At 51.8% G+C, this 27,666-nt stretch overlaps 1 protein-coding gene across 2 annotated transcripts in view; it reads right to left on the bottom strand.

Annotated features, from left to right (window-relative positions):
- Positions 1-5,807: 5,807 nt before the first annotated feature.
- Ptprf (protein tyrosine phosphatase receptor type F) overlaps positions 5,808-27,666 on the bottom strand; it is an 80,744-nt gene continuing 58,885 nt past the window's right edge. The window contains exons 14-34 of one of the 2 annotated variants that reach the window (XM_028786263.1): positions 25,360-25,386; positions 23,928-24,045; positions 23,274-23,852; positions 22,527-22,624; positions 22,091-22,344; positions 21,912-22,005; positions 21,113-21,334; positions 20,590-20,744; positions 17,975-18,090; positions 14,696-14,793; positions 11,375-11,498; positions 11,075-11,250; positions 10,299-10,418; positions 9,902-10,056; positions 9,539-9,824; positions 9,252-9,430; positions 8,903-9,029; positions 8,542-8,667; positions 8,169-8,323; positions 7,927-8,062; positions 5,808-7,477 (exon numbers count right to left, since the gene is read on the bottom strand). In XM_028786263.1, coding sequence (XP_028642096.1) covers positions 7,409-7,477; positions 7,927-8,062; positions 8,169-8,323; positions 8,542-8,667; positions 8,903-9,029; positions 9,252-9,430; positions 9,539-9,824; positions 9,902-10,056; positions 10,299-10,418; positions 11,075-11,250; positions 11,375-11,498; positions 14,696-14,793; positions 17,975-18,090; positions 20,590-20,744; positions 21,113-21,334; positions 21,912-22,005; positions 22,091-22,344; positions 22,527-22,624; positions 23,274-23,852; positions 23,928-24,045; positions 25,360-25,386 — 3,414 coding nt within the window. In that variant the 3' untranslated portion in view covers positions 5,808-7,408. The remainder of the gene's footprint in view (positions 7,478-7,926; positions 8,063-8,168; positions 8,324-8,541; positions 8,668-8,902; positions 9,030-9,251; positions 9,431-9,538; positions 9,825-9,901; positions 10,057-10,298; positions 10,419-11,074; positions 11,251-11,374; positions 11,499-14,695; positions 14,794-17,974; positions 18,091-20,589; positions 20,745-21,112; positions 21,335-21,911; positions 22,006-22,090; positions 22,345-22,526; positions 22,625-23,273; positions 23,853-23,927; positions 24,046-25,359; positions 25,387-27,666) is intronic. The other variant, XM_028786269.1, reaches the window with a different exon arrangement.

The following is a 27,666-nucleotide window of genomic DNA, read 5'->3' as shown; positions in this document are numbered from 1 at the left end:
TTTTTTTTTTACCACTTAATTAGTTAATCTATATTTTATATGTGTGGATGTTTTACCTCCCTGTATGTCTGCACCACATGCATGCCTGGTGCTGTTGGAAGCCAGAAGAGGGCATCAGATTCTCTGGAACTAGAGTAACACATGGTTGTGATCTACCATGTACTGGGAATATAACTTTGATCTCTGGAAGAGCAGCAAGTGCTCAGAGGCACTGAACCCCTCGACCCCTCTTCAGCCCCTTCAAAATACTTTTTAATAATTGATTTATTTTATATGCATTGGTGTTTTGCTGCATGTATGTCTGTGTGAGGGTGTTGTATCCTCTAGAATTAGAGTTAAAGAGACAGTTGTGGGTTGTCATGTCGTTCCTGCGAATTGAACCTGGGACCTCTGGAAGAGCAGCCAACACTCTTAACCACTGAATCATCTCTCCAGCCCCACTCCAAAATATTTTTAGAAAACAAGGATCTGAGTTAGTGAAATGGCTCAGTGGGTAAAGCATTTGGCATTTAAGCCTGATAACCTGAGTTTGATCCCTGGAACCAAAGTAAAGGTGAGTGAACCAACTCACAAAGTTATTCTCTGACATCTGCATGGGTGCTGTGGCTCATATGCCGCCCCTAATAATAATAATAATAATAATAATAATAAGCAAAAGTTTAAGACTACATGTGGTGTTGCATGTCTTTAATCCCAGCTCTCAGAAGGTATTGGCAGGCAGATCTCTGAGTTCAAGACCCACCTGGTCTACATAGCAAATTTTAGGCCAGCCAAGACTACATAGTAAGACAATGATTGAAAATTAAATAAAGAAAAAAGTCTGCAGCAAGCTCTTTTGTAAAGAACCTGGAGTGGGGAACTCCACACAGAATGTTGATAATCTCGGCCCTGCAAGCATCACAAAGTTTACAGTCCTGTGTGGAAAGCCTGTGAGGAAGAAGGCTCCTCAGACAGGACTTAGTACAAGAGGACCGAAATGCCTTATCTACAGGGCTGGATGAGTACAGTGCTGAAATGAAAGGGACAAGGGGAAAATCATCAGAAGACCTGCTTGAAGCTGGGCCATGGTGGTGCACACCTTTAATCCAAGCACTCTGGAGGCAGAGGCAGATCTCTGAGTTTGAAGCCAGCCTGGTCTACAGAGTGAGTTCCAAGACAGTCAGGGTTAGAGGGACCCTGTCTCAAAAAAACAAAACAACAAAACAAAAAGGAAAGAAAAAGGAAGAAACGATACGTGAAAGATTTTTTTCATAACACACAAAACTCTATTTATTGGCTTTAATTTTTAGAATGAGAGGCTTCATTGTATTGATGAAATAGAGTATTATAAACACCAACAACGCTGGGCAGTGGTGGCGCACGCCTTTAATCCCAGCACTCGGGAGGCAGAGGCAGGCGGATTTCTGCGTTCGAGAGTTCGAGGCTAGCCTGGTCTACAGACTGAGTTCCAGGACAGCCAGGGCTACACAGAGAAACCCTGTCTCGAAAAACAAAACCAAAAACAAAAAAAAAAAACAAAAAAAAAAAAACAAAAAAAACCCAAAAAACACCAACAACATGAGATCAGGGGAGAGAAAGGTAGTGGAAGGAGGCGGGGAATAGGTACACTGACTTCCTCATCTTCCCTGAGGTTAATCAATAGGGACCGTCCACAGGTGATAAATCAGCAAACAGAGGCTTAAATATCAACGTTTAAAGCCATGCAGGGAGCGCTAAGACGAATTAAAAATAGTAATATATCTTACAGAATTAGGAGGTAGAAGAAAGGTAGAGGCAAGGGGTCAAGTAAATTTGCTAAACCTGTCACATTTATAGCCAAGGAGTCAACAGACATTAATCTGCTAAAGACATACGAAGTCTTCCATCAGAAGAGCTGGGCACAGAGGAGGCTTACCTTTTAATTTGGACCCTTTAAAACTGAGCTGGTGTAGCAGCTTAGCCAGAGAATTGTTACCCAGCAGGTGCAAAGCCTCAGGGCAGATGCTCAGCAGGTGCACTCAGCACACACCCAGACATAGACAGCACGCAGGCAGGCAGGCACGCACGCACGCGCGCGCGCACACATACACACACACACACACACACACACACACACGGGCACACACACACACAAAGATACACACGAAACTCTGAATAGTTTTTCTGGCTGGGTATTTGGAGAAGACGAGAAAGAGAGCTTCAACATGTTATACTCTTGTACTATTCAGGCATGCCTTTAACTTCCATTCCTCCTGCCTCAGCTTCCTGAGGAGCAGAAATTACAGGTCTGCAGCAGTAGGCCTAAGCACTTTATGGCTACTAATGACAACTGTATTTGTGCCTCTTTTCCATTTGATCTTATCTCCTGCTACTCTCTGGCCTTTGCTCAGAGTATTTAAGCCATCCTGGTCTCAAAGCACAGCACACATCTCTACCCCTTTGCTCCACTGACCCCTCTGCCTGGATGCCCACTCTTTTATATGTGTAGGAGTACTTTGCCAGCTTGTATGTATAATAGCATGCATGGCACCCTCGAATGTCAAAAGAGAGTATCAGACCCCCTGAAACTGAAGTTAAAGAAGCTTACAAACCACTGTGTGGGCATGGGGATTGAACCTAGGCCTTCTGAAAGAGTAAGTGCTCTGAGTGGCTGAGCCATTTCTGCAGACCCCACATACTCATCTTGAAGATGGTGGGCAACCTTTTCCACAGTGTTCAAGTCTCCCCTGCAACTCCATCTCTGGTGATTAATCTGCATGGTCCACTTGGCTGGTTTGAGAGGCATATTTCTGGGTGCAGTTATGAGTATATTTCCAGACAAGATGAACTAAGAGGGGAGATGCACCCTGAATGTGGAGATCTGGACTGAATTACGGGTAAGGAGAGAGCTGGCAACACCCTGCTCTACTCTGTGGCCCACCATGACCAACTCTGCTGCCCTACCAGAACAGATGAGAACCATTTCACCTGCCCTTGAGTTGTTTCTGTCGGCATTTAAGGAACAGAATAGGAAGGTAGCTAATATGCCAGTTTTCAATGAAGACTGCCTGATCCCTCCTACTGTACCACCAGGGCACTGACCACCTTCTGACACATTACAAACACATTTATTCACTAATTTTCATATGCATACTGTGTCTCCTCAAGAACACATGACTGTAGGCAGCCATCTGTGGGGTTCACTGACGTTTACTCTGAACTCTTGAATGGTGACTACCACATGGTAGGTTCTCATTAGACACTGGAGAAGTGGATGAAACAAAATATTCCAAGAGGTAAAATAGGCATAATCGAAGTGACCTTATAGCTTGTTGTGAGGATTACATGAAATAATAGACTTCAGATACCTGGCATAGTGGGACCTCATTCATGACGATGGTTACTGCTGGCTTCTGAAGGAATTATTTTCAGCTGAGACTAAAAAAATGAGGAGTGCATGGATTTGGGTGGGTGGAGAGATGGAGAGGATCTGGGTGGGAGGAGTTGGGGAGAGGATCAGAATATACTGTGAAAAAAACTGCTTTGCAATTAAAATAAAATGAAAAAAAAAAAGGAGTTATCCAGGTAGACAGGAAGGATGCTTGCAGAAAGATCTGGAGCTGAGTGGATGGTCAGGTCCAACATTCAGAGAACTGGTTTAGGGGCTAGAATGGAGTTTGCCTAGTACGTGCAAGATCCATCTGCAACATTGCAACATTGCATACACAAGTGGTTTGTGTGTGTGTGTGGTTGGGAAACGGTGAAAAAGCCAGATCCTCCAGGCCTGGAAAACCAAGGAGTTACAGCTGATTTTGAGAGTTTGGTGGGTCTCTTCAGTCAGTTCTACCTGATATGATCATTCTGGCTGCCATGCTGAGTTGGCTAGGACAGGCTTGGGAACAAGCACACCACGTAGAAGGCATGCCAAGTGGGAAAGGATGGCTCAGGGATGGACATGGTGGCTCATGCCTGTAGTCCCAATGCTCAGGAACAGTACCATGAATGTGGAGCTAGCCTGAGCTACAGGGTGAGACTCGTCTCAAGCTGGAGGGCCTGGTGTATGGCTTGGGTCAGAAGCAATGGGAATATAGGCACACAGGTACAAGAGGCCACATGGGCAGGGTTTGTGCAGGAATCAGGTGAGGTGCCTGATTAGCAAACTTAGTGCCTGGAGTGCTAAACTCTGCAGGGGAGACCTCAGAGGAGCAGGCCCGAGGGTAACAAGAGTGTGGTTCACTTGGTAGAGTGCTTCCCTGGAAACCAGGAAGCCAGGAATGATAGTTACAGCTCTGTAATCTCTGCATTTGGGATGTGGAGGCAGGAGGATCAGAAGTTCATCAGAAGTACATGAATATGAGGTCTGAACCATGAGGCCCTGCCTTAAAAAAAAAAAAAATGGGCATAGTGGTGGTACATGTCTTTAATCCCAGAAGTCAGGAGGCAGAGACAGGCAGATTTTGGAGTTTGAAGCCAGTGTGGTCTATACAGTGAGTTCCAGGCCAGGCCAGCCAAAGCTACATAGTGAGACTCTGTCTCAAAAAACAAACCAGCTGACACAAAGTACAGTGCAGATTTGATACTGCTGGAGATGGAGAAAAGATTTTGAAACAGACACTAGTGTGTGTGTCCCGACTCTTGTGCTTAGCCTGCCATGTGGTCTCTGGTGGAAGCTCTTACTGGTGAAGGATCCCTGATTTGCAGCAATCCCTGTGACTTCAGTCTATAAAGGACTGAGTGCTGAGCCTGTGTGTGTCCTTGGGGGCAGGTCTGCATGCTGGCACTCCTTAAGAATAGGCATTTACTCTTCCCTTGACATCTCATGGTTCAATCTTTGAATTAGCAAGTAATTCTTCAAATTTCATCCCACCCATCAGAAACCACGGCACGGCACACTGGTTACCCTTCTCTGAACAAATACAAACGGATTGGGCTTAAAACTGTGTGTGTTGGGAAACCATGGAGGGGCTGGCTCTAGGCTTGGCCATTGGAGGTGCAGGGTGGGGACTGCTAACCTTGGAATAGCCCGGAGGTCTCCTGCTGAGCCAGCACAATGCAAGGCAGGTGGTCTGCAGGCAAATCTGCATCCCTTTCACAACCAACTCATTGGTCTGGCTCTACCCATCCCCTTTCCAGCCCTAGGGGCTCACTGTACTACTTGGAACTTCCTGCTTGCTATGGTAAAGGCTTCCAATCCTTTGCACTGGACCTTCCTTCCACTAAGAACTCTCTTTCTCCCTCTTTCAACTAACTTCTACTCACCCTCTAAAAACACCACCTTTAGGCCTTCCCCAAGGGCACATCGAGCCTGTGACAACTTCGCTGTGTGTGACTTGGGTATTTCTGGTTTGTCCAGGATTCCAAGATCAGGGAGCCTTCTGACCACCAGGGTCAAGGCTGCAGGGTCAGTGAACCCTCCTTGCTGTGTCCGTGAGGCCAGGTCTCACTGTGTGTGTCCAATACTCACATGGCAGGAATTACAAGATTTCTTACTGATCAACTTCCATATTCTAAGTCCACAGGGTTATCCCATTCGTTAGAGCATGGGAGAAGATGAAGGAGGTGATGGGGGTGAAGGAGGGGTGGGGGAATGCATTACATCTTCCATTTGGCAGTCCACAGCATCACAAGGTAAGGGTCTGAGAGCCCTGGGTGTTCTCCACAGCTGCAGCTCAGGCAGATGGTTGGTTCCATTTTGCATTCAGGAAGCCATGGCCGGGACCTGCCCCGTCATAAGCACTCACTCAGGTTGGGCCTCATTGTCCTCTTAGAATGGACTCCTCACAACCCACCCTAGCCACAGACCTACGATACCACACTCTAGATACAGGAGCTGAGACAGAGGCCCGATATGTAAGAAATCTGATTATTCAAATTTATTACCATCAAGAAGTATGCAATGATGCTGTAGTTTTTCTTAACAAATAGAAAACAGACTGTGTACAACAGTGAACTCTACAGCACTAGCATCCACAAGGTAAAAATGAATGTTTCATCCAACACCACCAACCCCGGACTGCTGATCTTGACTTAGCCTAGCTATATCTGGGGACATCGGCATCGAGTCCCTCGGCTAAAACAGCTATGCACCCTTCCCCGCCCCCACTTACCTATCTAGATAGTGCTGCCCAGAGGAAGAGACCCTCTCCCTGCCCCTCAGCAAGCTGAGATACGAGGACTGAGTATAGTACCATGGATACAAGTCCAGTAGTCTTGCCACATTGGTTTGTGAGGGCAACTTGAAGGAGTGGGAAGAACGGGTCATGGGGGAGTTGAAGACAGCTGCAAACCAGGAGAGAAAGCATCTGTCCCACTGAGGACAGACATGTGCTACCAGGCCCACTGGCCTAGACCTGAAGGGCCAGCCACGCCCCCGCTTGGCCCTGAGGTGTGTGGGGCGTGGCATAGGCCCTCACCTGTGCCATTCTTTTACCGAGGTGGCCAGAACCCACAGCCTACAAACACCTGCCACACTGCAATGCTGGGGATGATAGTGAGACTCTGTGGGCCCATGGCGAGCCCCAGGCACATTGAGTTGCCTCCCACTTCGGATCTGAAGTAGAGGCCAGGGGATGAATCTTTTTTTCTTTTTTTTTTTTTAAAAAAAAATATTTTTATGGTTTTTTTTTTAAATTTTTGTTTTTTGAACCTTTGCAAACACGATGGTGACGAGGAACGCCTTGCCAGGCTCCCCCCAGACACGTCTGTGGTTGTAGGCTATGAATGTTAAATGCACACTGGGGATGTGTTTCTTATCGCCTCCTCGCCCACCACTGTCTGTGGGGCCTAAAAAAAGGCTCTCAAGGAAAAACAAAACCTAAAACAAACAAAATAAAGTGTTTCCCTGCATTTGGCTGGAATAGGATCTCATCTGAAAGGCTGGAGGACAGCAGGGGCCGCACTGCCTCCTGGGCCACAGCCGACTTGCTCAGGTAGGGCCCTAGCTCTGCACAAGGAAGGTGTGTACTGCGACCTTCCGCAGAAGTTGTACAAGAAAGGATCCAACGTGAACTCAAAAAGGAAAACAAACAAGTCCCAACTCCCACAGCAGCCCAATCTGCAGTGAAAGACCTGCAAAAGGAAAGTCGGAGGAAGAGGCTAGGACCCCGCAGTCTACCCCGCCTAATGTATAAAAAGTGGGGGCTTTGCCCCCTTTCCCACCCCATGAGAAGCATGAGAATCGCGGAGCTGAACAGAGAGCTCGAAGCGGGGCTCCGTTTGGGCCCGGTGGACAAGGGCCCAGAGCCAGGCTGCCAGTCCGCCTACTCGCCCAGGGGTTCTGGGCTCTCTGACTGGTGTGGCAATGTTCCTGAAATGCTGTGATCCCAGTGGGCTGTGCTCTGCCGGCAACAGCATCCGTGCAGGAGGGCTGGACGATGGTCGGTATGGCTCAGAGGAGCTGGGTCCCCTCCGGAGCCCCTCAGGGGAGCGTCGGAGGAGAGGGGAGCAGTAGTTACGTTGCATAGTGATCAAAGCTGCCGAGGTATTCCAGGGCCGCACGGTAGCACAGCTGGTATTGGTCCTTTGAGAAAGAGGGGGTCCTGGTCAGTGTGAACTGTGCCACTAGCTATTCTAAACAGAAGGACACTCACACTGCAGCCAGAGGCCACAGGAATGGCCTCTGTTGGCTAAGAGCAGATGCTGGACACGGAGAACTGCCCAGGTACTCTCCAGCTGAAGTCTCAAAAGGCCACTTCTCCTTTATCCCTCACCCAGGCCTGTGCTCACCCCTGCTACTAGGACATTTGTCTGTACCCAGACTCACAGGCCTTACAGACGCCTAACCCTGACCCTGAAGGAAGCATGACACTAGAAAGGATTATCAAGTGAACACTGCTCTCCTGTCCCTGCATGTCATGCAGGACAAATAATACCACACAGCTGGAACATGAACGAATACACATGGGCCAGCTGCAGGTGCAGCTGTAGGTTATAGGGAGAAACCCGTGTCCTTCACTCTGGTGTGCATACCTCTGTCTGCACCATTGCAGGGCGCTGTGTGCGGAGGGTCTTCACGGTCTGGAACATGTCAACCACACCCTCGTACCGCATGCGCTCCAGGACAATGCTCAGGGTGATGAACACACCGGTGCGGCCCACGCCAGCACTGCTCAGAGAATGGCTGTGTCAGGAGTCCTGCTCCCCTCACGAGGTGAACTTCCCTGGCTTTTGGGACTACTGTCCGCCCCACCCCTCCACGGGGACCGTCCCACCTGCAGTGCACTGTGATGGGCCCGTCCTGTCCAAACTGCTCCTTGGTCTTGTGCACCTGACCGATGAAGTCGATGAAGCCTTCGCCCGTTTTGGGTACCCCTTGCTCTGGCCAGTCCGTAAACTGGAACTGTCGGATTGTCCTTGACTGCCCATCCTGGGAGCGAAGGTCAGGGGGCAGCATTAAGGTTTGTACCTTGGGCCCTCTAAACCAGGAGCACAGCCACACAGGGACTAACTCCCAAGGACACTCTAGGAGGTGATGCCCACGGCTCGCATTCCTGCAGTGAGCTACAGGGCCATGAGGCACAGAGACCCACATGTGCTCAGGTAGCGTGAGGGACACGTTTATGTCACCCTTTGGCCAACACTCACCCGGGCATCTGTGACTTTGAATTCACGCAGGATATACTGGGGCATGTTGTATTCAGCCATCGGGTCAACAACAAAGTACTGATAGCGAGCAGAGCGCTCTGCTGGCCAGTACTGGTGACATTTCTCCTGTGGACAGAACACCAGGCACCGCCCACAATCAGGTAGGGAAGCCAGTGGAAGAGAACACCATGTTTCAGAGGACTCTGGGACAGGATGCCTCAGGGGTTGGTAAGCGAGTCCGAGGCTATGCTGATGGGAAGATGGGGTATAAGAGCAGACAGTAAAATAGCTCTGTCTTTCCCAAGGGTAGCTGGTGTCCTCCCTGCTATGAGAGGGGCCCTAGGGGAAGGGGTGGGCTCACCCTGCCCATCTCCCGAAGCTTGGTCAGCATGACGATGATGGTGGAATTGTGCTCCCATAACATGCGCCAGAAGTCCTCGGTGCTCTCTGCCAGAGGCCCCTGGGTAGCTATGTAGGCCTTCTGCTGTCTGGGTGACATAAGACTTGACATGCTGGAGGTGCTGCTGCCCCCACCTGTCCCTGCCTAGCTCCTTAGGACCCTGCTCAGAAAGCAGCCCTCCTCCAGGAAGCCCTCACTTCTGTACCCAACTCACTCTGATCTTTTGGATTAGCTCTTAACTCTCCCAACCAGAAGCAGACCAAGGTACCAAAAGGCACGGTGGGACGGGGGATAGGGGGAGCATGCCGACCTGTAGCCATCTAGAAAGCTGGCGTTGATGTAGTCGGAGCCCTCCACACCACGGATGGGTTGCAAACACACCCGAGTCAGCTCATAGGGCATGATATTCACCAGGCGGTTCTTGAACTTGTTGCAGGGCAGGTTGGCACTGATGAAGCGAGATGTGTGGGCCTTGGAGTTGGCCAGCAACTGTGAGGAGGAAGGGTTCTGTCAGGCCTGGCTTCCTGCAAAGAGGCTTTCCCATGACCCTGGGAAGGGTCCAGGCCCCTGGAGTCAAGCAGGCCCCTGGAGTCCCACCTTGAACTCAAGCTCCATGGCAGTGACACTCTCCCCGGGAGGCACTTGGCCTAGCTTCTGGATGTGGGCATAGAGGTTGCGAGCAAGCACCTCAGTGTGTCCGCACATGGCAGCCTCTAACAATGCCTCGTGGATGAACACATACTGGTCCTCCGTCTGCACCATGTAGTTCCTTTGTGAGCGCATGCAGGTCACGTGGCCATAGATGTCAACCGTCTTCTCGTGCTTCATACGCTCCAGCATTGCATCGATGACTATAAAGCAGCCTGTGCGGCCCACACCAGCGCTGAGAAGAAGAGCAGAGCTTGGGGAAGGGGTTCCCTCATCTCCCACCCCTCCCCTCTGGTGGCGCTGTACTCTCACCTGCAATGCACCACCATGGGGCCTGCGTCTAGTGGGTTACAGGCCTTGACCCGTCTCAGGAAGGCCAAGATGGGAGTGGGGTACTCAGGAACCCCATGGTCTGGCCAGGCCATGAATTGGAACTGACGTAGCTCACGCTTCTCACTGGAGCCACTCTGGGGAATCATCAATAGAGATGAGGAGGTTTGAGGTTTGCCTGCCACAGACCCAGGGAAGGGGCCAGACCAGCCGCTCTCAGGTGATACTCAGAAGCCACACCAGATACCCACCTAACACAGGCTGCGAGAGCCCCTCATACACCTCCCAGGCTCTGATCCCAAGGCTGTCCTCTGTCAGCCCATAATACTCAGGCTACAACCTAAGCGATGGACGAGTGCTTGGGCTCTCAGGGCCATACCTTATGGAGTGCAAAGGTGCGCATGGTGTATGTGGCCAACTCCACAGTGTCCACCAGGGTCACCTGAATGAGGCCATAGGTCTCAGTGCCACGGGCTGGCCAATACTGATCACACTTCACCTGGAGGGAGATGGGCAGGACAGGGGAGAAGGTACAGGTGACAATGTTACAGGATGCCCAAAGGCTCAAACAGGCAGAGCAGGGGAAAGGTCTAGCTTACCTGACTACACAGGCCCCAGCTCTGGATTCTCATCTGCCCTCTTCCTCACTAAGCCACCACCCTTGCCCTCACTGGCTGAAGGAGGACCATAATTGAAAATTATTTATTCAACACCAGATCGCACCAGGCACATTTTCTGCCAAATTTACCCATAACGTTTATGCCCCATTTTCAAGCTCTGTAAATTTTATGTTCCAGTCAATGCTTCGCAGTGCAAAAGCAGACATCAGCGGCTCCTTCCACTAATTAACTTAGATGTGTGAACACCCCAGGAGCATTCTGGCATCTGGGGAACATGTGAACACCCCAGGAACACCCCAGAAACTGGGGAACATATTAACATTCCAGAAAATGACACCATTTGGTGAAACATATTAACATCCCGGGAACCCATAAACACCTGGGGAACACGCTACATTACATCCCAGCAGTTCCCCTGTATCTTGGGACTGAGACAATAATCCAGGAAAACCATAGCCCTTGGGGAGTCCCTTGAAAACATTCACAGAAGGTAGTACCCAGCATCACCAAGTCATTTCCTGTCCATCCTCCTCACCCGGGATTTCTCCTCTAGCCTGGTCATCATGACCACTATGGCTGTACGCTGTTCCCACACCATCCTCCAGAAATCGCCCATGGTCTCAGGCAGCGGACCCTGTGTGGCAATGTAGGCATTCTGCTTTCGGTAGCCATCAATGTAGTTGGCATTGATGTAGTCACTCCCAGGAACACCTAAAGACGCAAAGGGATGCGAGAGCGTTAACCCAGGGCCCCAGCCAGCCCACTGTGCTCAGAGCATTCTGGAGAGCAGAGCAGAGGACAGCAAAGGACAAGGGGCAGTGTGCCCCTGGCTCACCATCAATGGAGGTGAGGAGGACGCGAGAATGGTCATAGGCAATGACGTTTGCATAGCGGTTCTTGGGCTTGTTCACCTCCGAGTTGGAATTCTCCCATGTGAACTGCTGACCAGGGTCAATGGACTGCCGGAAATGGAAGAAACAGGGAGAGTGAAGCCCAGGTCAAGGAAGGCCTACCCATGATGCTCTGCAGCTAAGTAACTCCTACATTCCCCAGCCATAGGGCTGACACATCCCAAGTATGGAAAAAGACAAATTGAGGACTCAAACTTCCACGGCAGCCCCTTGTAGAGTGGATGAGGACCAGGTGGGTCATGGGACAGGCCCTGCCCCCAACTGGTGGAATGAGATGATGATGATGATGATGCAGCCGTCTGGGTTCCAGGTCCACGCACCATGCTGCCCAGCTCTCCTCTCCATCTCTGGCTTTTCCTATTCTGCCAGTTCCCATGTTCTCTGATCCTGCTCTCCCTGCATGGAGTACCTAAGCTCTTCTGAATCTCCTACCTGGTTCTCTTCTCATTCTACATTCATTGCTCAGGAAATGTTGTTTCGTTTATTTGTTTGGTTTTTTTGTGACAGGGTCTCATGTATACTGGGCTAGGTTTGAACTTACTACCTACTATGCAGCTAAGGATGAAGTTCTCATCTTCCTACTTCCATGTTATGTGTGGGTGAGTGGTGGGATTAGTGTGTGTTACCCCATTTATGTGATGCTGGAGGTCAAATCAAGGGCTTGGGAAATTCTAGGCAAGCACCCTACCAAATTAGTTTCAGCCATAGCCTATTCACAAGATTTTTTTTCCTTTTCTCTCTCTCTTAAAATGCATGTGTGTACATGTATGTGCTTGTGCACCTGTGTGGTAGACAACCCTAGCAACACTCTCTGCCTTCGAGCCAGGACCTCTCAGTGACCTATGGCTCACCAAGTAAGCCAGGATGGCTTAGGACCATGGTGGCTTCTGTCTCTATTTCCCCACTCTGGGATTACATGTGGCCATTTTACACAGCCATACCTGCAACCTTCACCTTTTTTAAGTGCTTCACTGACCGAGTCACTCCCATCAGCCACCCCCACCCCATTCACAGGACTCTCATGCTTACATGCCAGAGCTGCCCCTACTACCCGGAAGGGCCTGAGACATCTCCATGCACAAGCTTCGCAGGTCTTTGCACCCCCAGTCCTTTTAAAGGTCAGCTCAGTTTCCCATCAAAGCAGGCTCTGCTATGACCTCCCTCTCAGTGGACAGTACCAATCACTGACCCAGGAAGCCTAGCCAGATTTGAAGTCCATCTTAGAAACTCCCAAGGCCCTTCCCACTGCTGACCACACCCCCATACTCCCTTCCTTTTCTATTCTCAACAAGCTGCCGCTGCCTGCAGCTAGCAACTAGCTCCGCTTAGTACCTCTAGGCCTCTTCTCTTGCCCTACTCCAACCCACTCTGTCCTTCAGCCAGAACAGTCTTTCAAAAAATGCAGATCTGAGTATCAAATTCCTGCTCAAAAGCCTCCCATGCTCTTGACTGGCTCAGGGCACAAAAATGCTAACAGCTACATTTCTGTGTGAGCTCACTGTGTGCCCAGCACTGTTCTAAGCCTCTGTGTGCACTTCTCCATCTCTTTACCCAAGAAAGGTTTGAGTTATTGTCCTTGCTTTGTGGATGGACAGAACCAACGCCTATATCACAGTCTCCTCCATTTTGGTCCCAGTCTCATTATTCTCTAGGGAGGCTGGCTCATCACTTTTGCAAGGCCACACCCACCAGACACACCCACCACTGTGTTTGCTATATATGATTTCAGTGCATGTTGTCAGAACCACACACTCACAGCACCGATCACTGCTCTGCCTGTGTTTCTCAGTGACTGTGTCCCAAGGCCATCTGTATGTCCAACACTCAGCACAGGGACTGGCACACAGTTAGGTGCTAGCAACAATGTGACAAATGACTTACAGACCATGAAAGAGAAAGTTACGGGAGAGTCCACAATACATCTGGAGGCTTCTAGGACAAAGAAGGCCCTTTAAAGAAAGCTCAGATGGGAGGAATGGAGGGCAGGTGCCAAGGTGATGGCTGTGAGCAGGGGCCCTGGGCGCCAAAGCAGGCAGAGCCTTATAGGAAGGATGGCAAGGTGTGGGGCAGGACAAGGGTGAATATTGCTAAAAAACAAGGAAGGTCTCCTTGGCCAGAAGCCAAGCTAAATGCAGGATGCCCGGCTGACAGGCTCTGCCTCTACAGCAGAGGTGGCATCGTTGCTATGCAGAGACATGCTCATCTGTCTACCTGCCAAGCTCAATTTTCTTCTTTGGAAGCCTGGCCCATTGCCTTTAGGATATACCTGGCCAATTGCCCTTAGAAGGGCAACTCCAGTACCCAGGGATACATCCCCCAAACATAACTCAAGAGTGGACACCTGACTAAGAGAGCAACCCCCTGGGTCCAACTGAACGGACCCATCCATCATCTGTCCATCAGTCATCCTCCGTGGCCTATGCCAAGTGCTGGCAAAGAGACACAGCAGAGCTGAAGAAAGGGGGGTCTCCTTATCACTTCCTTTCTAACAAGCCTCCCCTGACTGGATGGCCTGGGGACACTCAACTGTCCCTGACAGAGCTGTAGGGACAGGTGCTCACTGACCCTGAAGTCTGAGCTCCTAGCAAACAGAGATGAAGGCCAGAGTGAGGTGAGTACTTGGAGGGCTTCTCGACTCTCTATCTATGAGCTGCTTTGTGTTTCTGCATGCACATGGGAGCCAGATGGAAGCTGGCCTGAGGACAACCTTCCTGCCCCTCACTGACGACAGTCACCACGAGAGACTCAGTAACACTGTTATGCAGGCCTGAGGTGTGGATGGTCATGGAGACAGCATGGGTCAGGTTCAAGTGGCAATCCTGGCTCCTCCACTACTCCTCAGCTGTTTGACTCGGGGCAACTCACTCCTGTTTGAGTCCTGCTTTCTGGTATGTAAGACAAGACTGTGACAGTACCACTCCACGAGGGACCAAGTACAAGGATCCTGGTGCTGACCTGTTCTTTTTGGAGATTAGCTATTACAGCCATTGTTACTAAATCAGTGTCTGTTTCTGTAGGCATAAAGGCATTTGCCTGGGCACCTAGCAGAGCCTTCTGAAACATGTCCCAGGGCAACCACCAGAGGGCTATGGCGAGCCTGTGGGCCGAGCCCAGCACCAATTGAATTTTGCTGTTGAGCTCCCTGGCCTACCTCCCAACACCCCAGCCCCAGCTGGGACCCAGGACAAAACAAAAATGGACTTGGGTAGACTGAGGACACACGGTGGGAACGGTGGGTGCCTCACCTCATACTCCTGAGAGAACTTGAGCCCATCGTTGGCTTTGAGGCGCTCGATATTGTCTGCCAGGTCAGTGATGGGGATGGGCGGGTGGTCTCGCATACCTGGGGGAGGTGGAGCAGACACACAGGCAGCATCAGTGTACGTTCTGAGCAGGGTGGTAGACAGCCCAAGGCATGTGTGTACATGTGTGATCATGAAGCACTCGGCACTGGTGGCATGGAGACAACAGCACATGCGGCGGTGGCGACAGGAATGGAGAACACACAGTGGCTGGGCATCAGGGGAGGCCAGAGAGGGAGGCGTGTATACTGTGAGCACACATAAGCATGTCCAGATGATCTGGTGCTGCACAGGGACAACCGGGCTCTCTGCCTGCCAGGTCTGCCTAAGAGAACAAGAGGCTTCCTCCCACGAAGATGGGGCTGCAAGCTCAGGGACATGGCGGCAGTGGACAGGTTGGAAGCTGGGCTCTTACCACACCTGTCTGAAGCAAAACCCCCACCCCTCATTGATGCCAGTCACCCCAGGAGATTTGGTGACCCTGTCATCCCAGGCACCAAGTGTGTGGGTGGAATGGTCATGGAGTGCAAAGACAGTGGCCGAGTGACACAGGAAGTAGAGAGAGAGCAGAGATGGGGAGGGAGCTACAAAGACAGGCAAGGGAGCGGGATGGAACCATGGGGGGGGGGGGGGGGGGGGACTGAGACCAGAGGAGGCAGGGACAGGGAGACGGGGTGGGAGAGAAGACACTGGAGGAAGCCAAGTGGGCACGGGAGGGGGGGGGGACAGAGGGAGGGGAGACAGCGGGGGGGGGTGGATAACGGCAAGGGGAAAAGCAAGGAGGAAGAGGGGAGACAGTGAGAAAGGAGGAGAGTGTAGACACACTGAAGCCAAAGTGTCCCCAAATGTGGGAACTTTGAAAACTAACTTGAGATATTCGGGCAACTGGGGGCACTGGAACCTGCAGAGAAAACAAATCAATAAAACAATGGGACAGGAGCAGAGGTCAGGAGCCCTTTTCTGGTCACCTGGTTCTGTGGTTGACACTGAAGGGTCTGTGGGGGAAGGGCAGGAGGAAGGGCATAGATGGAAGTGTGATCAGGTCCCATTATAAGCTCACGTTTTCCAGTAACATGGAGAGTCCCCCTCCCCCAAAGTGAGAGCTTCCAAACACCAGAGCTCTGAGTGTCCTCTTGAGACCCTATAATAAATGTCAGTCCAACCCAGCCCTCAGCCCCTCAAAATCTGACCGTGGCCATTTTCAAATGGTTTCCATACTGGAAATAAAAAATCTTTTAAAATCTCACATTCCTCTCTTCTCGGGGATATCATGTACCCATGGTATCCTTCACACCGCATCCCCTTTGCTGCTCTTCAACCCATGGAAAGACTCCTGCTTCTTGAAGGCTGGGTCCTATCCCACCTTCTCAGTATCACACTTACGCTAGCACCCGAGACAGGGAGCCTTTCTGCCCACACCTCTGTCTGCATGCTCCCCTAACACTACACAATCCTGTCGTCATGGGTTCCCTTTGCCCTTCCTACTCATCCTGGGAGAGTCTGCCCATTCTGAGCGTTGACCACTGCCTGATCCTTGGCACCACTCACACTGGTGGCTTCTGGGCTGAGGTCAGCACAAAGTCCAGACACCAAGGCCACTTGGACATGCTCTATGGCAGCAGCCACAGAGCTGTCTTTGCATCCGTGTGTAAGCTCAGTTCACTTTCTGCTTTACCACCTTCAGCTTCCCAGAGCCTGCTCTTCTCCTGCCCTCGCTTTCCTATCACTTAACTGCCGATCTTCTTCCCATGGGCCCGCTCTCCACAGAAGCAGCCAGAGGCATTTTTACAGCAGCCCTGCTGCTCCTCAGATGAAGACATTCAACGACTCTCTTGGTCGGTCAGGGTGAAGTCTAAGCTGCTCGGTCTGCTGGTCAAGACCTCTGCCTAGCCCCAGTTACTTCTTGGCTCCAACGCTGCGGAAATACCCGTAAGGATTTTAATTTGATGTACACACACTGTGCTTCCACTTAGAGGCACCTCCAACCCAAATTCCTGCACAGTGCCCATGAAGTAAGGCGCCCTCTGAGAGCAGTCTCCTCTAGCACCACTCACAGATCCACTCACTGGTTACAACAGCCTGCTGGGGCCACATGGCACACTCTCTCAAGACACGTGTCTTTGGAACTCAGTCACCATGCTGTAAGGAAGTCCAGGCTATACAAAGAGGCTAGCACGTCAACTACCTACTACTTGAACAGACCACCCAGGGGTTGGCAAACATTTACTACCAAAAGCCAGAAAACAAGTATAGTGCAAACGTTCCCAGAAATGAATGGATGTAGTAGTGTGCCGGGCAAATTTATTTATAAAAGCAGATAGAAGGCCATATTTGGCTCCAGGCCATAATTTGCTAGCCTCACTTTAAATGATTCTAGTTCCCAGCTTTCAAATCTTCCGGATGAGGGCCTGGGTATTTCTAGAATAGACACTGATCCTACCGTGCCCTGTCTGAATTCCTGACTCATAAAATCTGTGAGAGAGAATACATAATTACTGTTGTTTTAAGCTGCTGAGTTTAGGGCGTAATTTGATGCACAGTGATAACCAGCTCACACATACACAAGCCCTCTGTGTACACACATTCCTCCACTCACTCATCCCACTGTTGTGCTCACGGGTATCCAGCGAGAATCTACAGCGCGATAAATACAAGGACGGGGGTGAGCGAGCCAGGTTCAGGAGCTACAGCTAGAGAGACTGTGGCTCTCTGAGAGACACATCTGGGGTGTAGGGAAGGAGTGATATTCCGGGTGGAAGGAATAGTTCGAAGTCAATGAGAGCAGCTCAGGGGAAGGGACAGGTATTGATCCTGGAGTTGGGACCCCACATCCTTGCACAGTGAACCTGAAATAGTCAGGTGTGAGCCCCTTATCTATCATTCTGTCTGCTACATCGTCTCACTTCTAAGACAGCCTGCTGTGTGTGTGTGGTCAAGGGCCAGAGAGCAGACATAGAGACTGACCACTTGTGCCAGAGCTGTGGGCTTCAAGAGGTCCCCTGCAGTCCACATTCAGAGACTAGAAACACACAGGGACCTCTGTTGTCTCTAGAAGTCTCTAGCCTGTCCAGCTGTTGGATATGGATGCCTCCGTCATGTCAGTACAAAGGGACCCAAGAAGGAACAGAAGCAGCCAGAAGTGTGCATTAAGGTCTTTTGGTGGGAGAGACCTACGGCCTGCGGGACTGAGCTGGAGGCCAAGAGGCTGAGGGACAGCCCTACCTGGGGTCTGGTAGTTAAGCCTTCGCATCTCCACAGGGTCAGAAGAGTGGGCCAACAGGGAGTCCTTCAGCCCAATTGACTGCTCATCCTTTGATGATGGAGAGTGTGTTCTCTTCCTAAAGAATCAAGAAAAGGCTAGTGAAAACTTGGAGCATAGGCAGCTCCCATGGCCACAGATGTCTTCCAACCACCCCACCTTATCCTGGGATCTCCGGGTGTGAGCCAGGGGCAAAGCAGCGTCAACATGAGAGAACACAGGGTAGGGATGGGGCAGGGAGACAGCAGGTGTGGAGTGGGCACAGGAGCAGTGCAGCGAGGGAGGAAGGTCAGAGAGGCTGGTGGCTCCTCTGGACAGGAGGCAGGTCACCACTGGGCAGTAGCTGCTGCGACCACAGCTGAGGCAGCAGAAACCACCACGAAAAAACATGCACTGGCACATCAAACACACAAACATCACAAGGGACTGGGTCCCAGCTGCCTGGCTCTCAGGGCAAATGTCCAGAGTAGCAGGGGAGGGGCAGGAACGGCAGGGCCCTAGCCAGACAGAGTCCTCTCTCACTGGTGTCAGCTAGTCCATCTAAAAAGGACAGGGTCAGAGACAGACTACCAGGGGACCACCTGCAGTCCCTGCATGGGAGTGTCTGGGGAGAACCTGGAAATACACCCACACATGTGTGCATCGGGACACCTTTCCCTGCTGCTCTGCCGAGCGCAGAGAAGGCCTCTTGTAGGAATTAAGGTTTGAGAAATGGGAGTCTAAGGAGGGTTGTGGAGAGCTCTGTGGACTCAGGGAAGCAATGAGGGCTGCAGCGTGCACATGCTCCAGGGAGGAGCATCTACTGCGGAAGGTACAGAGTTGGACTAACAGGAGCGTGACAGAGCCTGCCCCTCATGCCCATGAGGATTCATCCAGAACTGGAGAGCCTACTGTGCTGAGCAGGCAGCTTGCTGATTAAAGCCACAGGCTAAGAGGGTTCGGTCAGAGCTCCAGCCCTCCTTGCAGGCCCAAGATGTGCACAGGGATAAGTAAGGGGGAGGTGTGTACAGAGAGAAGGAACAACTCCTACCTTTCTTGTTTACTAGGTCCCGAGAGACAGGCAAGGACAGAAGAAAGGAATTGTCATTGTTGCTGCGGAGCACTCAGCCCTCATATGACAAGGGACATGTGGGACCCTGATAAGGTACCCATAGGACAACCTCAGGGAGCTCACCTCTATACATAGACACTGGAACCCAAGTGGGGATGGTGAGGGTAGGTGGGTAGAGGGACACTCCTTAGTGCCACCTATAGGTCTGTCCACTGCAAGAGGAAGGAGTGAACTTGCCAAGGATTATGGGGTCCAGACAAGGGCAGGGTAATGACAGGGACGTGGGTACCTCCATGAGGTGACACATCACACATAGAACAGGACATGTTCAACAGCTGGCCATGTGCCAGCTGCTGGAGGCTCAGCCGAAGCAGCTGTAGGCCCAGCACATATTCAGTGGGGCACTCTGGGATAGATGAGGGGCTGTATAAAGGTGGGACCAGGAGCCAGAGGTCTCTGAAGCACCAGAGACTATAGGTAAGAACGAGGAGTAAACAGCTACCAGGTGAGGGGGTACTGGGGACTAGGGGTGGGCACTGCTGCAGAGCAGGAGCCTAGGGACTGTATTTATTTAGTGTATTCATGTCAAGGGACATGCTAAAGACACAATTAACCAACCAGGCATTTCAACTGTCAGGCTCAAAGGTTAGGCTTTTAAAAAAACTTTTTAAGTTTTTGTGGTACTGGGGGTTGAACCCAGGACTTTGTGCATGCAAAGGGAGGCACTCCACATTGAGATCCTCACCTTAAAAACAAAACAAAACAAAATAAAACAAATAGACTTTTTTTTTTTTTGAGATAGGATTTAGCTAAGTTACCCAGATTAGCCCTCTGGATCCTGCTACCTCAGTCTCTAGAGTAAATGGGAGACAGAGGCAGGCAGATCTCTGTGAGTCTGAAGCCAGCCTGGCCTAGACTCTAGGGAAGCCAAGGCTATAGCCAGTGAGACCCTATCTTGAAAATCAGAATATATATGTATATATAAATACAAAATTGTGGATGGTCAAGTAAAATATCTGGAAGCGGCTTGGAAGCTGAGAGGGCATCGGGGCACCTCCAAGGACAGGTGCTACAACTACCCAAGACAGGAAAGTGTTAAGATAGCCATGGCTGTAATGGCCTTTAGTAAATGTCTGCTGTGTAAGTACTCATGGGGATAAGGGTCTGCAACTCAGCCTGGACCTCTTGTGGGCCTAAGGAGGAAAGGAGGCCAGATAACCAGCCAGGACTTAGTGGCAGAAGAAAAGTGCTTACAGCAGGAGACCAGGAAGCAGTGGCTCCTGAAAACTGTAGATGAGACAGACACACTCACACACACAGAAACAGATGGACATGCCTGGGGACAACCCTTTTTCATAAAGGCAGACCTGCACAGATGTGCACACACACAGAGCCGCTGCTTCTGTCCATCCTGGCTTCCCATTGCACCCAGGGGCCAGGCTGAGATGGCCCACTTAACACTGCACCAGAGAGTAGCAGAGAGGCAAGAGGCAGGTTCTGTCTCCCAGAACCAGGCATGGCACTCACCTCTTGAATAGGAGGATGGCGATGACAATGAGTATGATAAGAATGACCGCCAGGACAGGGCCTGTCACCCACAGCATCTCGGGCTCCTCCTGCTGCTGAGCTGGTGTCACCTGGACTACAATCTCATCCGAGTAGGGGCTGGAGGCATAGCGCTTCTGTGGTCCAGTGAAGCAACAGCAAGGGCTGTGAGCACAGCGAGAAAGCTCCCACCCTCACCGATCAAACCCAGAGAGGACACTGAGACCAGGATACATGGGGCTGGCCCAGGCTCTACACCCTGTAAGACTGATTTGTGGCAGGTCAGCAGGACTGGGTTACCAAAGCCACGTTAGGTCTGGTCCTCCTGAGGCCTAGTGTCATGGGATACCTAGTATAGGTCTTGGTCCTCAGGGCTGTCCTAGTCCTAAGATGCTGGAGTCTCAGGGATAATGCAGACCTGGGGTCTCCTAAGGTCTGAGATTGGCCTGTCTTAGATCAGGCCTGGGGTGTCAGGGTTCTGAGAGTCATGGCAGATCAGGCCAACCTGGTCCACGGGCTCCTTGAGAGAGGCAAGCACAAAGCACTGGTAACTCAGATCCGGAGACAGGGGCCGGTTGTAGAAGCCGTGGTAGCTCTTCTTGTCCCCCAGCGTGAAGGTCTCAGGGAGCTCGTCCACTTGAGCTGCCACATAAGGCTTCAGCCGCTCTGCCTGGCGCCGCCGCCGCCTCTGCTCTTTCTCCTCGCCCTGCTCGATAGCCTCCAGAAGCTGGCAGAGCAGAACACAGAGTCACACAAGGCCTGGGAGCATAACCTGGGACATCAGCTACTGAGGCTGATATAGGGGCTCCCTCTCCCTAGGGGCCCCATGGGCCTGGCCATCGCCATTACAAGGATACTCCCTGACATGAGAGCGAGACCCTCCTGGTAGCCTATAAGGAAGAGCCTCATGAATAACCTCATCCTAAGCAGAGAAATCAGTTTCCACATGAGCAGTGAGGAAGAAACAGGTGATTTCATGTGTTCAGGAGAACTTAGGCTTAAGGTATAGCCTTCTGTGGGCTCTACACCACAGGCCTCTCTGAGGTCCAGAGCTCAGGACACCGAGAGCTGCAGAGATGTCTCTAGTGACTCCTATAGCATGAGATTCTTACCAAACACCTCAAGGGAAGTCCCTGTAAGCCCTTCAGGAGTATTCAGAAATCTCCTGGGGATTCCTCTCAGAGTCCCTCTCCCCAGAGAGGGAGTGGCTGACAGCCAGATTTGTACTCCTGGGGCAACACTTAGGGAAGGATGGCCACTGCCCACCACGTGGCTGCCCTCAGTGCTGATCTTTCCCTACGCACCTCGTCCAGCTCCAACTCCTCTGGTGTGTTCCATCTTGGTGCCAGCAAGTTCCCGCCCACACGGTCAATGGGCACAACCACAATGTAGAACCACCTGTGTGGACAGAGTAACAATCAGAACCTTCATCAGCCGTGGCTATGATTCCGATCTGCACCAGCCTCCAGCCTCCTCTGTATACCTGACTAGCGAGGGGTCCTGCACTTGAGGCATGGAGAGGGAGAAGCGGCCATCCTCTATAAAGGCGGAGGCAGGCAGTGGCTTCTGAGGCAGGAGGTCTGGGGCGGTGCGGATGGACACCAGATGCTGTAGGCCCCCGGCACTACTGCCACGATTCATCAGGACAAAGGAATATTCTGTGTTGGGTTGCAGGTCTGCAATCAGCTTCCGCATAGAGTGCCCGTCCACCTCCACGCTCTGCCCATTGTACAGGATCTGTAGGGAAAGAGGAGAAGCAGCCAATGCCTCTGGCTGAGGACCCCCAGCACAGGTCTGCAGGGCAGAGAGGCTGCAGGAGGATCCAGTTCACAGACACACGTGTGCACACTGGGATCAGATGGCAAAGCAGAGCCAATGTGGGAGGGAGCGCTGGTCTAGGTTGGCATTAGTGTACCCACCTTGAAGGGCACAGCTGACTTATAAGAGTCAGGGACCTCCCAGCTGAGCAGCACAGATGTCTTCATTGCGGCGGCCACACGGAAATTCTTGGCAAACACTGTGGAAGCATGAGGAGGGAGTGAGCTCTGTGGCAAGCTGGGGTGGGGTGAAGGAGCCAGAGGATGTGACAACGGCTGAAGCACAGGAGTAGGGGAGGGAGGGGATGCAGACTAACGGTGAGAACCAAGACCCCGGCAGCTTCACATTGCATAGTCCACAGTGAACACTGAGCCGGCTGGGGACGCCACCGTGCCTGTGGCCAGATCTCCAAAAGAGCATGGGTGAAAGCCTTAGCTCAGACACCAGGTCAGGGTAGCCAGGGATTAGTGGGTTGTGGTCACGAGATGTACATGGCCACAAGGTCTCTGGATGTCAGTAGGTTAGGCCCCAAAAGACTAGTGCCACAGACCAAAGTAGAGCAAGCTGCACACCCTAGAAGGTGATGTAGCAAAAAGAGATCAGTGGGTAAAGATCACAAGAGACTGGAAGGTCACGTAGATAGGTCAGTAGGTCAAGGACAGCAGAGGTCAGGGCCGGACACCCAAGAATGTGGTGCCTGTTCGTTAGAGGTTAGCGGTCATGAAAGCGTGAAGTGTCACACAGCAGAAGCTGGTGGATCAGTTGAGAGAGGTCAGTGGGTCAAGTACAGCACAGATCCCTAGGAGCGGTCCCGCTTGGGCAGCCAGTGCCATGACCACAGCACACACCTTGCTCTATGGGCATGGTCCGGGACTGGATGCTGGGGCTGAGTGGGCCGGCGCCTTTGCTGGTATGTGCACGGACCTTGATGTCATAAGTGGTGTCTGGTTTGAGGCCCAAGAGTGTAAGGTGTATGTCGTCAGTGACATTCTGGACTTCATGATGGCTGTTGATGTCACGGTAGACCACGGTATAGTTGGTGATGCGACCATTCCTCTCTGCCAGCACCGGCGGGTCCCAGGCCAGTTCCGTAGTAGACGTGGTCAGTCCTGTCACTCGAAGGTTTTGAGGAAAGCCAGTGGGTACATCCTCGGGGGTCGTGATCTCTTTCTCAAACTCTTCACCTGGGCCAGCCCGGTTCTTGGCAGCAAGCCGGAAGATGTAGGTGGCCCCTTTGTGCAGACCGGTGACTGTAAAATGCTGGTCATCCTTGCCAAAATCTATGGTGTTGGGTCGCGCCTCATCGGCCCGACGGTATTGTAGACGGTAGCCCAGCAGCTCTCCAGGCAGCTCCTTGGGTGGGTGCCACTGCAGCAGCGCCGTGTGCATGGCCGTGGTGCTGACCATCATGGTGGGCCGTCCTGGGACTGAACAGCACGCACTGGGCTCTGGTGCTGCCCTCCCTGCTGCCCACCCAACTTTATCCCTGACCCCTCACTCACCTGCCCCTGTTGTAGTAACCACTTTGGGCTTGCTTCGGGCACCATCCCCCTTAGTGGTGTAAGCAGCAACGGTAATGGAGTAGGTGGTCTCAGGGGTGAGGCCACTGATGGTGGTTTCCTGAAGGAGAAGGAGGAAAGGCAGGTCCCATCATACTGTGTGAGAAGAAGCTAGACTATCAGTCATCTGAAGACTGTAGCCTAGGGTGGCCAGGTACATAGGACCAGGGTCTTGGGAGGTGAAGTTGGACAAATCCTTACTCAGCTAGAGGCAGGACAGCCAGGTGGAACTTGAGCTAGGAGCATGCCACCCACCCCAGAAGCCCCATGCCTCGGGCAGACAGCTCATCCTTCCTTTCAGAGAATAACAAAGGGCTACACTGTTACTTTCATTCCATTGTGCTGTGAGTGACACCTCATGAGGTCTCTACACACATACAGAGCCTTGCATGCACCAGGTATCTTCCTGTCTCTTGGCATGCAAATGCACACAGACTGCCATCCCTCCTGAACTAGCTGGTGCAAGACCACTTACAGACACTAATGCAAACACACACATACACACACACACACACACACAGAGTGGGGGGGAGGGGTGGTCAGCGTGTGAACACCGGATAAAGGAGAGGGCCAAAGTACAACACTGTAAGTTAGAGAGACCCCGATTACTCCAGTGACTGTGATATCTAATTCCTCCTGAGACCACGTAAGAGGGAGAAAAAGACAGGACAAAGAATTCCTCAAACCCGGGAACACATTCCCCTCTAGTTTCCACTGATAACCAAGAAGTCAGCCACTCCACTTCCTCCTATTTTAGCAGATCCTACCCACACTCCCATCAGCAAAGGCATCATTCCCAGACATGCGGAGAAACACCACAGGAGACCAAGCCACGCCACACAGAGAGGAGGAGGAAGAAGGGAGGGTACCACCATTCAGTAGGAATAGGGCTGTCAGCACCAGCCCTGGTGTCCCTCCAGCTCTAAGCCTCAGGCGGGGCCAACTGCAGATGCCAACAACCCTTTTCAGGGCCAAGCTGGAGGGTCTCCCAGGGCTCGGGCTCCAGCAGTACCGGTGCTGGACCTGGCTCCCAGTGCTTCTCCCAGCCTGGGCCTGAGCAGGTGATTTTTCACTCTAGGGATCAATAAGGCCTAACGATCAGGATTGGATTTAACTCCATCCCTGTCTGGCCAGAGCAGGGGCCAGGTCCTGGTCGATTGTGAACATTGGCCTCAAATTGCTGCTCGACAGGCGAGGAGTACGGATTAGAGGAAACGCCAATCACTGCTCAGCCTGGTGCTCATGTCTACACGCCAATTTTCTCTGGATGTGGCTGATGCCCTGTGGATCTTGGCAACACAGGCTGGGAGAGGGGGAGTGTCCCATGAGCCCAGCCTGACCCAGTCTTGCCCGTGCTTGCACACCTGTTACTTACATAGTCCTCGGACTCCTCTGGTCTCCACTGACAGCAGGAGGAGGAGAAAAAGGGAGACAGGATGGTGAAGAATTTGGCCTGGGGAGGACCTGGCCCATGGAGAACTGATAGATAGCTCTGAAGTACCCACTGAGGTGATAGCCCAGGACCAGTCCCCACTCAAAGACAACAAGTCCCTGCATCACTGAGCACCAACTGTGTGTGCCAGGCCTGTCGATGGCAGGGAGACATGGTGGACTATCAGATATGGAGACAGACTTGACAGCTTAGGAAGAGGGAAGACATTAAGGGATGACTACATACCTTGGTATGTACTTAGAGTCCCAATGTCCTGCTATGGCTGTTCAGCCCTGTCTGTCTGTCTATCTATCTATCTATCTATCTATCTATCTATCTATCTATCTATCTTCCTCCCTATCCAACCATCCATCCTGCTCTTAGCTGAGACACTAAATTAGGGTCACCTGAGCTGAGTGTCCCAGGACATAAGTTTGGACTTACCGCTTGAGTGGGCCAAGAGTCAGGCTTGCCAGGGAGATTATAAAGGCTGAGTAGCCAGCTCAGAGCCTGGGCATTACCCCAGAGCCACAGGGAGACCTCAAACCCCTGATTTTGATTCTACAGGTGCCTGGAGTCAAAATAGGAAAACTAGTTTCTTGGCTGGCAGTGGTAAATTCTAACACCAGTGTGCATTGGTGTGCTGAGTGATCAGGTATATGGACTGAAGACTCTAATGTGAAGCCTTGCAGTCTTGAAGCTAGGGGTTGGCTAGTGAGGGGCAGGCCCTGTTTGGAGTCCTCTAGCCAGATCATCCTCATATAGCTGGCCTGACCTGTCCACTAGCCTGGTGCTGGAGTGCCTGGGCACCTGCTATTCGAGCCAGCTCTGTCAGAAAGTCTTTGCGACAGAATATAGAGAGGTTATAGAGTTCTGGAATGATTGTGTCTACTTTGCAGAACGGGCTGGGACCAGGTCTAGTTAGGGTTCCTTACATGAGGGGAGACCTGGGCTTCCTGAGCCCTGGTGTGGAGTTATCACAGGTAGGTTCTCCTGTGTCAGGTAGTGAGAGGAGAAAGATAGAGGGGTAGGTGAGACAAAGAAGAGGCTGAAAGAAGAGTAGGGAGAGGAGAGAAGGAAAGGGGACAGAAAATAGCTAGACTAAACCACAACAGTAAGAGAAAAGCCAAAAGGAAGGGACAAAAGGAGGCGTCGAGTCTCATACAGAGGGAGCACGGGAGGCAGGCTGGGTTGTACACATCTGATGAGAATATACATCACATGCTTCTTCCTGATCTTACTGGGGCCCTGGGCTGCACAGATGGTTCTACTGGGTGGATAAGGGCAGGCTGGGGTGTCCTTGACAAGAGTCACATAGGGAATACCTAGGCCCTGGAGCCAGGCTGGATAAGTGCGCCATCTGGTCTCCCACTGGCCCAAAGCAGAATGACACAGTCCCAGGGGGCGGGAGACTGCAAGGGCAGGCCTTGTCTTCCATGGCCTCCCTAGAGCCAGCTTGGGTATATTTCCTCTTAGAGAACACAAATATGGGGACAATGTCCCTGATCTTATTACCCAACCCCCTTCAAACTGTTGGGGACCAGCACACAAAAGTATCTGACGTGACTTTCCTGGAACCACAGTGGCTGCAGCTGTGGCGCCAGGCTCCTAGGATGGGAGGGGCCGGATCAAGTCATTCTCTGGATGTTTCTGGGCGGGTGTGTCTGCTGAGACTTTGTGAGGAGCCCTCAACCTGCCCTAGGAATGCAGGCTGGTGAACACACCCACCTCCCCCACCCCTGGGTCCTTCAGCCCAGACAGGTTGGGAGAAGAAAGAGGGCACCCTCTGGGCAGAAAAGAATTTTGGCTCAGAGGGTAGAGCCTAGCTAAGGGTATGAAGGCTGTTTGTCTGTGTAGTGAATCATCCCTCAGCACAGCCTGCAGAATATGGGGTTCCCACTTGGTTGGAGAGGGAATCTAGGCTCTTTCTGTCGGGACTTGGTGCTGGCCTAAGAATCCTCAGGACCTGGTTCTGGACAGGAGACCAAGGGCAGACAACACAGTTTTTCCAATACTTGATTAATCCTTTCTCAGGGTAGAGACTTGGCCTCCTATCCAAGTCCTGCCACCCACATGCTGGCTCATTTTGGCCATACATATAACCTCACAGCGTTCGGTGCTCCTTGATGGAATAGCAAGATGGGGGTCAGAATACTCCAGGGGCCTCACTGTAAGCTTGTGGGCAGAACCCCCAGGAAGACAGAAGCTTCCAACAGGAAAGGGTTGGCAGGCTTAGCCTCGGAGATAAAC

Source organism: Grammomys surdaster, unplaced genomic scaffold (genome assembly GCF_004785775.1).
Source record: "Grammomys surdaster isolate TR1022 unplaced genomic scaffold, NIH_TR_1.0 100, whole genome shotgun sequence".
In the NCBI taxonomy this organism is placed as follows: Eukaryota; Metazoa; Chordata; class Mammalia; order Rodentia; family Muridae; genus Grammomys; species Grammomys surdaster.
Note: the sequence above shows the minus strand (reverse complement) of the source record. Positions and strands in the feature narration are given on the sequence as shown.